General features: G+C 35.6%; 1 protein-coding gene across 1 annotated transcript; it reads right to left on the minus strand.

The window, feature by feature from the left end:
• Nucleotides 1–2881: 2881 nt before the first annotated feature.
• On the minus strand, nucleotides 2882–3835 carry LOC144295298 (olfactory receptor 10A2-like). The gene has a single exon (XM_077867683.1). The coding sequence runs from the start codon at nucleotides 3833–3835 to the stop codon at nucleotides 2882–2884; it is 954 nt and encodes a 317-aa protein (XP_077723809.1).
• Between the last annotated feature and the right edge of the window lie 8374 nt (nucleotides 3836–12209).

Consider the following 12209-nt stretch of genomic DNA (forward strand, 5'->3'; position numbering starts at 1 on the left):
CACTTCTGAAGGGCAGACTGTAGTAGAGACTACTGAAGTTTTTCCTCAATCCTCCTCAGTCATTTTGACTAGCTCTGAGCAACCTTTGTCAGTTTCTGCAAGGTTTACTTCTAATAGCTTGGACCTGAGAACTTCAGAAGAATGGCCTAGGGCACTGGGAGACAGTGGTGCCTGGGAGTTTTAATTCCCCTTCTTCTCTACCCCACAGTCTGCCAATAGCCAGTGGATGAGTGAAAGGGAAATACAAAAGCCTACTTCTTATGAATTAAGCAGAACAAACTAAGCTTTATTTATGCTCTGGAGTTTCCTGCTGGATCAAGCTGAATTAATTGTATTGTTGCTTAGCTTCTCCTCCATTCCAACTCTACTTTGGTCATTCATTTAATGGTTTCTCCTTAATAATTAGCTTGCACTTGAGTCCTTGGCTCTATATCCAGTTCTGGGATAACCTGATGAAAGTGGCTGGCCCCAAGGCAAGGTTAGTTAGTCCAACTTTGGGAAGATGTTTCCCCAAATGATAAAAAGAGATTCATAACAGGGATGTGAAGGAAAAGGCTTGACCTTTCTAAAAAAAAGTCTCTTTCATACCTCTTTTATGGATCTCCTCCAGACTTTCAGAACACCTACACTCTACTACAGGAATTGGTTTTGCTCTAGAATCAAGTCCTCTCTCTTGAGCACATGCAATCTACCATCAAGTCCTATCAATTCTTCCTCTAAAAATTATTTAAAATTAATTTCTACTGATATTTGATAAATTACTCTCTATTCCAAGTCACCAGCATTTCTCAATTGGATTATCCATTCATTTATTCATCTTTCATACACTATTGAAAAATTGGAGAATAATTTCATTAAAATATAAAGTTTGTATTAGGCAAAGCAAACGAGAATAGATAAAGTGATAACTTTCAACACGGAAGTAAATATCATAAGACCTTGGCACTTCTTAGCTGTTTTAAAGAAATTTCAGAAGTATGCCTGTACTTGAGGTTCCATTCACAAAGAGAAGCATCCCTTGTTTTGTGCAGCTTTTGGCTCCAGTAAAGTGTCACTGACTCTCATGACCAGATAAGGGCTGCTCCATCTGGTTCAGAGCATCACATCCTCTGCATTATCTCAGCACCACATACCCATTTACTAAATAAGCCATTATTAACATTTTCATTCTACTGTTACTATGCATGTTTAATACTTACTCTGGCAACCTCTGCTATCTCCAGACTGCATGTCTGAGCCGTCTATGTTGTCTCTCTAAGTACCATCTGTGTTTCTGTTAATTCTCTGGCTTCAGATTTGCATATATTCGGGGTGGTCTGCCCTAACCCTATTTTCCCATAGTATTTTCAGTACAGAGTTTTTCAGAATATGTTTTTCAGGAATGCTCATGTCATATAAAACAGAAATACTTGTGCAGCTTCCATTTTCAAAGAGTTACAGGTACATTGGGGGAAGAAAACATGTAAAAGCAAGTACAGCATAGTATATACAAAAATTAACTTATCTGTTGATAAAATTGGAATAGATACATATAGGAAATAATAATTTATGCTGCTTGAGGGATCATAGTGGGACCTTGAAAGATGAGATGGATCTGTCTAAAATAAAGATGGAAAGAACCTCTCAAGTAGAGAAAACAAAGTATCAAACATCGCCAGCTGCTAATAATCTAAACTATTAACTCCAAAGCCTCAATGAAACTTACAATTTTCTCTAATTTACTCAATTATTTTTCCATATTCTTCAAAATTTATTTCCTTAAAGTTAAAATTTAAGTTATTTTTCTACCTATTAGTTAAGCAAAATTTCAAACGTTTGATAACAAATCTTATTGATGTAGCTGTGAGGAAACAAGAACCCTTGTAAACTGCTGGTGGGAATGTAAAATGGTACAATCAATTTGGAGGGAAGTTTGCCAATATATAACAACATGTTACACATATTTACCCTTTGCCCAATTTCTAGATTTCCATTTGTCAGATATCCTGGCAAAAATATGAAAATGATGATATATAAAGCTATTTTTATAGCATGATTTGTAATTATAAAGACTTGTTAAGTAAGCTATGGTATACCTAGAAAAGGAGTACTAAGAAATTATAAAAAGAATAAGAAATATTTTTGTGGTTAAAGAAGAGCTATGCTGAAGTTAGCTAGATCCTTTTTAAATTTTGATGAAAACAGAATCACAATAGAAATTTATAATATTATCCCAATGAAGTTTAAGAACCTGAATATGGGATAGAGGGAGCCCATGAAACCTCATCTCATTCTTCCTGGAAAACATTGAGTAAGGAATAAAATAATTGTAGGGGTTATAAAGGTGTAAGTATGGGAATTATCAATACACTTTTCTATATTCATACCACACACCAGTGAGCTTCCAAGAACTGCTTTAAGGCCATGTAAACAGAAATAAGACAGTAATGAGAGTTGTGCATTGGGAGAGGTCATAGGATTTTCTATCTGATAAATAGAGTTAGACTTGCTCAAAGGAAGAAAAAGTGACATGAGGATTTTTGCTGATTTTGCTCTGTTATTAAATGTATAATTTAGGATTAGAATTATAAGCAGTTTCATACTGTTCGTAATGTGGATACAGGAATGCAAATATCTGGAATTACTTGGCACAAAATTGTGAAATACTAATAAAAATTATTTTATTTTTCATAAAATAAGCCTACAATGAGCACAGGAGTTTTTCAGGTGGTAGCAATAGTTCTAATCTACTTCTGTGCTCTATTCCCACCACTGAGTTTTTCCAGTAGTCATTTCAGCAGCTGGGTTTCATCCCATCAGAGATGGGAAGAGAATCAGAGGAAGCCCAGATAGGAAACTGATTGCTCCCCATTCAGTACACTTTATTCTCATTTCTCAATGCCTATGGAATGCAGTTTCTAAGGCCTAAAGCCTTGTGGAAGTTCCGGCCAAGGGCATTCTTCACTTCATTATTTCTCAGGCTATAAATGATGGGGTTCAACATGGGAGTCACAACAGTGTAGGACAATGACAGCAGCTTTTTGCTTTCAGGAGAATTATTGGATTTAGGCCGGAAGTAGGTGAGGCTTAAAGATACATAGAACAGGGACACAACAAGGAGGTGAGAGGAGCATGTAGAGAAGGCTTTATGCTTCCCTTTGGCTGATGGAATTTTGAGAATGGCAGCAGCAATGCGAGTATAGGAGCACAGGATCAGCAAGCAGGGTGTCATGACGACCAGAATAGTTCCAACAATTGCATAGATTTCAAACAGTGTTGTGTCTGCACAGACCAGCCTCAGCACAGGTGGACTGTCACAGAAGAAGTGGTTCACCTCGTTGGTGCCACAGAATGGAAAACTGAAGAGCCATGTAGTCTGCACAGTAGCAACAGGAAAGCCTGGAAACCAAGAAGCAACAGCCAATTTGGCACGTGTCCTTTGGTTCATGATGACTGGGTAGTGCAAGGGACTGCAGATGGCTACATAGCGGTCATATGCCATGGTGGCCAGGAGGAAGCATTCATCAACTCCAAAGAAGAAGGAGAAATACATCTGTGTGGCACAGCCAAGAAAGGAGATGGTTGTGTCCCAGGCAAGCAGGGTCCCCAGCATCTTGGGCACAATGACTAGGTTGAAGCCAATCTCCAAGAAGGACAAGTTCCTGAGGAAGAAGTACATGGGACTGTGCAGCATGGGATCAGCCAAAGTAACCAGAATGATGAGGGTGTTCCCCATCAGGGTGGCCAGGTAGATGATTAGGAATGTCAGGAAGAGTAACAATTGTATTTCAGTAGGTAGAGAAGAGAAGCTTATGAGGATAAACTCCTCAACTTTTGTCCAGTTTCCTCCAGCCATAGATATAGAAGTGAATCCCAGCTGTGGTCATGGAGAGAGATTTTTGTTTGGAAGAGTCAGAATCTGGGTTTGTTTTTCAGACTCCTTTTTAGTGTCAGGGAAAAAGGCAAGGTCAGGATCTCAGTTGGAAGAGGAAGGGCCTGTGTTGTCTAAAAGTAAAGACACAAGGAAGAATGGTCAGAGATTAAACTCAGAGATTGGGCGTGGGCCAGCTTCTAGATGATTTGATATTTCTCTATTTGTACATTAACATATCTGGAAAAGTCATACCAAATCAGAACCATAAGTCCCTGAAGGGGCCACCAAATGTCACATTTTGGGAGGGAGAAATAATATTCATGAAAACACCTAAACTTTTGAGAAACAAGCCGAATGTTCATGATTTCATTAAATACACATACATGTGAATTTATCAAAGTTTTAGAAATATACAGATTATAATGCAGAATGATGCATCTAATAATTTTTCTACTCATCATGAATCTTTCTTACTCATTAAAATTTGGGAGGTGAGTATATACTGAGGACAGTTAACACATGCCTGTGTTTTGTCCTTTTACAATGCATTTTATAGGTGAGGAAACTGATCTTTAAGAAGTAAAAGAACATGAGTTAAAGTGGTAAATCTCAAAAGCAAACAAATTTGTTGGATTCCAGAGTTCCCAGATTTCCACTGGACCATGCTTCATCAGACTAGTCTGCCTTGATCTGAGGACTAACTCAATGCTTAAGAAAATTAAAACATGAATTTCTGCAAAATCATGTTTTGTATTATTTGTTTCTAATTTGCAACTTACTTTCATATGTACTTCTTTTCTTGTTATCTTGGTAATCAGAATATTGAATTCTAATGGAATAATTATTAGATAAAATTGGAAAATAAATTAAAAAGGAATTGGATGTGGATAGGGAATTACTGTACAAAAAATGCAAACTTTACAACAGAAATAAAAACATTTATTAAGAGCAGTAGAAACCAGAATTAAAACAAAGTAGAAGAGAAACAAACATGTCCTTGTTTTGGATACATTCCATCAATAGACTTTTATTCTATACTGAGGAATTTGGACCTTATCCTATAAAGACAGCCACTTGAATATTGGAAGAACAGGAGTGAGATTGTTATATATGTCATGTAGAAAGATTACTCTGACATTGAGAATGGATGGTATATCAAAATGCTAGAGGAGAACACAGGCAACACCCTTTTTGAACTTGGCCACAGTAACTTCTTGCAAGATACATCCATAAAGGCAAGGGAAACAAAAGCAAAAATGAACTATTGAGACTTCATCAAGATAAGTAGATTCTGTACAGCAAAGAAACAGTCAACAAAACCAAAAGACAACCTATAGAATGGGAGAAGATATTTGCAAAAATCAGATAAAGGGCTAGTTTCCAAGATCTATAAATAACTTATTAAACTCCACAGCAAAGAAACAAACAATCCAATCATGAAATGGGCAAACGACAGGAACAGAAATCTCACAGAGGAAGACATAGACGTGGCCAACAAGCACATGAGAAAATGCTCCGCATGACTTGCCATCAGGGAAATACAAATCGAAACCACAATGAGATACCACCTAATACCAGTGAGAATGGGGAAAATTAACAAGGCAGGAAACCACAAATGTTAGAGAGGATGTGGAGAAAGGGGAACCCTCATGCACTGTTGGTGGGAATGCGATCTGGTACAGCCACTCTGGAAAACTGTGTGGAAGTTCCTCAAAGAGTTAAAATAGAACTGCCCTATGACCTAGCAATTGCACTTCTGGGGATTTACCCCAAATATATTGATGCAGTGAAATGCCGGGACACCTGCACCCCGATGTTTATAGCAGCAATGGCCACAATAGCCAAACTGTGGAAGGAGCCTCTGTGTCCATCGAAAGATGAATGGATAAAGAAGATGTGGTGTATGTATACAATGGAATATTACTCAGCCATTATAAATGATAAATACCCACCATTTGCTTCGACGTGGATGGAACTGGAGGGTATTATGCTGGTGAAATAAGTCAATCGGAGAAGGACAAACATTATATGGTCTCATTCATTTGGGGAATATAAAAATTAATGAAGGGAAATAAAGGGAAAGGACAGAAAATGAGTGAAAATATCAGTGAGGGTGACAAAACATGAGAGATACCTAACTCTGGGAAACAAACAAGGGGTAATGGAAGGGGAGGTGGGCAGAGGGTTGGGGTGACTGGGTGATGGGCGTTGAGGGGGAAACGTCAGAAACGGAGACATAACATGGAAGACTCCTAACTCTGGGAAACGAACTGGGGTGGTGGAAGGGGAGGAGGGCGGAAGGTGGGGGTGAATGGGTGATGGGCACTGAGGGGGACACTTGGCGGTATGAGCACTGGGTGTTATGCTATATGTTGGCAAATTGAACTCCAATAAAAAAAAAAGGACAAAAAACAAAGAGAGTGGATGGTATAGGGTATAATTAGTGGAGCTATCAAATCTGTATACTTGGGATAAAAAAAACAGGTGGTATGCTCATCTTTGTATTGCATATACAATCTGTTTTAAGCAGTAGACAAACTAATGAAGAGAGGCTCAATATTAGTCAGGTCATGGTGAGTAATTTGGATTTCAAGGATGTATTTAAAACCCCAAAGTATCTATTTAAGAAGAGAAAATCATTCTTGACAAAGAATAATGATCAGACCAATCTAAGATTTCTTTGAAACACTAAAAATTAAATGAAGCAATGTCTACAGTTTTGAGCTCAATTTCAGAAAACCAAATACACGTTTCAAAAAAAAAAAAAAGCCAACGTGAAAGGATCATCGATGCAGCGAACATAGAATCTTAAGTAGAAACACCTACTGTCATTTAATACAACCCAGCCCTGTGCTTTTAGAAAAAGTAAATTGAGAAAGTCATTAGAGCTATGAAGACAATTCAAATTAATGGGATAAATCCAAGATATCAGAACAGTTGTTTCCTTTCTTTAAAAAGAATCTGAAACAAATGGAAGACACATTGAATTGTTTTTAATATGTACTCTCAAAAAGGCTCTATGAAATATTAAACAGTGAACAAGTAGTTATAAAAATGACAGTCTTAGGTCAGAAAAGACCATGGTGGCTGGGGTGGGGTGTGAGTATAGCGACCATGATTATCAAATTAAAAGGCAGTGGAGCGTAGTGTTAGAAACTTAAGAAAATTGATTTGGTGAATTAGAGTACAAGTTTGAGAATTATACTCACATTTGAGACAAATTTTGAAAATATGAAAATAATAATAAGAATAATAAAGTACAGGAAATAAAATCAATTTGTTAGGCATTCCAGAATGACATGACAAAGAAAAGAGGGACAATCCTCAAAGAATTACCAGGGAAAGAACAAACATCTCTGAGCTAAAGGAAGGCAAAGCTTTTTTAACTGAAAGAATCTTCACGTACAAAGCAAAATAAATTTTAAAAGTTTACACAAACCTTTCTTTATATTAGTGAAAGTTTTTTTAAGAAAAAAATGCTGTTAATTGGACTGGAAAATGATGAAAATAAAACAAAATGAATCTTAAACACCCCTATAAACCACAACCAAACAAAAACTTTAGCCCAATTGCAAAGGAAAAAAATACATCAGAGCACTCTATTTCTATGAAGATGGGAGAGATGTACTTTTCCTTATTCCTTCCTCTAAGTATAACTAAAACCCCTAGATATTATATGTAAAGAAGCACAAGAATATTCTGGAAGATGAACAGAAGTTAGAGGAGCTAGGTATCTCAGAACCCTAGGAGGGTCATGGTAGTAAGTCCCTTGGGATTTCATTTTGCTTCATATAACTCAGACTACTTTCTCAGTACAACCTGAATATCTATGTAAAAATAACAGCCAATACTACACTTACAAGTAAAACATTAGAGCAGAGATTCTTAAATTTGGGGGATCATGCAATCTTTTGAGAATCTGACAAAAACTATGAATTCTTTGTCCTTTAAAAATTATATAATATTGATGAACCACCTGTGGATCCCTCACACAAGGAGCTCATGTCTAGAGCAGGATGAACAGTTGACTATCCACATGACGATATATACTGCAGTAAAACTGGACCTGAATGGGCACACTCCAAGCCAGGAAGTGACAGAGAAGTCACCGTGCTTGGCAGCAGGAGGATGGAGGTTTGGGTCTCAGAAAGAAGGAAGGATCTGGGGAGGCGCCTGAACCCGCAGCTGGCATGGCTGCACTGAGCTGCACCTGTATGTTTAGGTCTGCGATGAACATGATAGAGGTGAGAGAGATTGGGGATCTCTCGGTAAAGGAGTTGCCCATAAGCTAGAGAAGGAGAACAATCTATGTTCTTTCTATACTGTGTCTCTCATATAACCCTAAATTTCCTTTCCTCAGATGATCCTTCTCAGCACTCACCCTTGATGGCCCCAGTTTCATGGGGGCTCAGGAGGCTCATCAAGGTGTAGAGTCCCAGGACCAGCCCCCTACTGAGGACCATTGCCCTGGTACTTTAACCAAATAAGTCTCTCACTGTGGGGCCAAGGCAGAAGGTAAAGAAAAGAGGAAGGAAACAGACTCTAGGATGGGGAAGACCCCTGCTGCAGAGTAGGAGTGATGAGGGGTGAGGTTTTGGGGAGGTGGGCAATCAAAGATAGGATCCCAGCATTGTGAACTTGATCATATGCTTTTTACCACTTTAGGTAATGAGCCTTCCGAGAAAGGATTGTGGGAGATGCTCTATGGATTCCTTGCAAGTTTCTGACAGCCTTTGCATACTCAGTGCCTCAGTCTACTAGCCTCAGTCTACTGTGCTGACTTTGGATGGGATCAAATCTGTGCTATAGGTCTCCTCTCTTAGACCTGGTACTCACTGCAGGACTGGTGGGGCAGCAGCTAGCTCCCCTTCCCACCCCCAACACATACACACACTTACACACACACCTCTTTCTTGCTCTACCCAAAGCTCTGGTTAGTGGCAATAAATTTTTAAATGGTGAAAAAAATTATATAATATTATGCGTATTTTGGAGGAAGTCACAGATTCTCTGAAGTCCTTCTGGAGATTCCAATCTTAGTTTCATAGTAAGTTTTGGAGATTTTGGCCAATGTAATAAGAAGCAAATGATGTAAAGGAAAATATAACATTTTATTAGAAGAAGATGAGAAACTATCAACATTAAGAAATTAAATTGGTTGGCTAGTTCTAGGATTGATATATCAAATAAGTGGTTTTCCAATATTCATTTTAAAAGAGCTAACAAGGGGAAAGTTTCATTAAAATATAAAGTACTTTAGAATAAGCATGTTAAAAATAGGCCTTTAGGGAATATAATGCACTTAAATAATGTTAGAATAATGCCTTGGACAAATTGAGTGCCATATTGTATTTACAAAGAAAACAATAGTATTGTAAAGATGTCGATAACCAACAAATTAAAAAGTAAATTTAATGTAATTCCAAAAACATTAAGAAAAGTAGAACAAGAAGTATATACACCATCAGATTTTTAAACATGTTATAATTCTACTTTATAATGCTTTATTATATTGTCTCAATATTAAAATGTGTTATTATATTTATTTGTATTTTCTTTGAAGTATTGTACTTTAGGCAAATAATTGAAACTGAATCCTAGCAGCAGTGCATATATAAGACAAATTCAATAATCAGCTCTGGAGCAACTTGAGGGGAAAATAAATGTTATATTCTCACCTTAAATAATACAACAAAATACATCAAATATGGATGATTTAAATGTAAATAGGGAGTGGTAATTGAGTTTGAAAAAATGTATGTTAATATTTACATTAGCTTTCAGAAGGTCTTTCTCAGCATAAACTCTAAAACAGAATCTAAAAAAGATTCATTGATTTTGAACATATGAAATTAAATGTTTTAACATTAAAAGCCTAACATAGAAATTATAAATTTCTTTTTTTGTTGTTTTTTTGTTTTGTTTTCAATTGATTGTTGCAGTTTATACATGAAAAAACTAGGTAAAGCTATAATCATTCAATTCATATCAGAAATCAAATGCCAAAAAAACCATGAAAAGTTTTCAAAGTCATCAGAAATCAAATACAATTTTTTTAAAAAAGATTATTTTTCTTAAAAATTTAAATTATTATGTATTTATTTTGGGAAAAGTGAAAGAATATAAACATTTGAACACCGTAGGTCCAAATGATAGGTGGATTTCACAGTATGTATCAGAGACTCTTTGAACTAGGAATTCAATGTCTACAACTATAGATGAGGATTATGTGTAAATTTTATCTACTCAACTGAGATGCTCCTCTCAGTTCTATTTACAATAGAGTAATTGAAATAAACAATAAAAGTTAGTCTAACAGTATAGAAATATATCAGTGAAATAAATTGTACTACATCTGTACTATGGAATGATATGAAGTATTTTTTTTTCATTAGTTTCAGAGGTAGAATTTAGTGACTCATTAGTTGCATATAACCCCCAGCACAAGTGCCCTCCTTAAAGCCCACCTCATAATACCTTCCTGATCTCCGCCACCATCTTCCCCTCTATCAACCCTCAGTTTGTTTCCTAGAGTTCAGCATCTCTTATGGTTTGCTCCCCTCTCAATTTTCATTTTATTTTGCTTTTCCTTCCCTTCCTCTATGCTCATTTGTTTTGTTTTTAAATTCCACATATGAGTGAAATCATATGATATGAAGTAATTTTAAAGTATGTTGTAAGAATATCAAATGGCATAGGAATATATTCAATATGTTTTGCTAAGTTGATAAATTAGGCTACAAAATAGTATGCTAAATGTAAGATATTTATTTCAAAATGAAAATTTATATATATACATACATACATGCATAAATATACATATAGAAACCTTCAGTCTTATTCCTCTGTTAATATCTTAGTGGTACAATTACAAGTGCTTCAAATTTCTTCTTTGTATTTATGTTTTTTATACTCTCTACAGTGAAATATATATATTTTTTAAAATTTTAATTTATTTATTCATGAGAGATGCAAAGAGAGAGAGAGAGAGAGAGAGAGGCAGAGACATAGGAAGAGAGAGAAGCAGGCTCCCCTGCAGGAAGCCTGATGTGGAACTTGATCCCAAGATCTTGAGATCACGACCTGAGCCAAAGGCAGACGCTCAAGCACTGAGCCACCCAGGTGCCCCCAAAATATATTGGCTTTTATTTGCAGAACAAATACTTAGACATAATAAAGAATAAAATACTTATAATACAAAATAACCCATAAACAAAAGGGAAAGATAAGTGAAAAATAGGAAAATATTTGTAATAATGGCAACAAATAAAATGCATTTGACTACTTAATAAATAAATGAGTCATATAAATAATTTTTTAAAAGACATGATCTCCCCAAAAGATAAATAGAAGACACAAAAATTTATTTCACCAAAAGGTGTCAATGGCCAATAAACATATAAAAATTGTCCTATTTTGTTTGTGATAAAATTAAAAATTAACATTGAAATTCAATTTTTTCATCAAATTTGAAAAACTGAAAAATATTCAGTGCTAAAAAAAAAAATATTCAGTGCTAGTCAGGGGTGATGTAGTAAGCAATATCTTATTTTGTTTAGGGCTGTGTAAATTTGTATAATGTCTCTAAAAATCAACCTGGCTCAATTGTGTGAGAATCCTTTACTATTCATACATTTTGATGCAAGAACTCCTCTGCTAGAAGAGATGGAGGCACAGATTTTACATGTAAGTTTGTTGAGTGCCAATCATTATAGTGATAACTTGAAAATAAATTTAAGGAAACATCATACAATCATTTAAGTAATTTTGAAGACTAATGCTGTCATGCAATAATCACCATATAATATTAAACGAAAAAAAGTCAGTGCTGCACACATATGATTAATTTCTAATTTTGTAAATATAGGCCTATAGAAAGAGGCTGAAAGGGTATATGCAAAATTTAAAAGTTATCTACTTCAACTGGTAAGAAGTGAGCATTTATTTTATTTTTATTTCTTGTATTTCTAAATTTTCTACAGTGATTTACATTTGTCATATAATAGCAATAAAAACATTACAAATGAAAGTGTTGATAATCATACTGATAACCAATTCGGAAATGTTGACTGAGCATCTAATAGATTCATACTTTGTGCTTTACATTCATTCTCTCATTTACTTTTTACAACTATGATTTAAATACCATCATTATCCTTCTTATATCAGAGATGAGAAAATGTAAATTTAAAAACAGATTAATAATTTTGTAGTTAGGAAACTTTGTAATTGGGTGGAAATTAAGCAACAGAGCCACAATCAGAAAAATTTACAATGGAGCAATGATGGGGTTTTCAACAAAGCATACAGAATGAACATAACCTGAACTTTAAGTGTCACTTCTGGTCCCTCATAT

Source organism: Canis aureus, chromosome 23 (genome assembly GCF_053574225.1).
Source record: "Canis aureus isolate CA01 chromosome 23, VMU_Caureus_v.1.0, whole genome shotgun sequence".
Classification (NCBI taxonomy): Eukaryota; Metazoa; Chordata; class Mammalia; order Carnivora; family Canidae; genus Canis; species Canis aureus.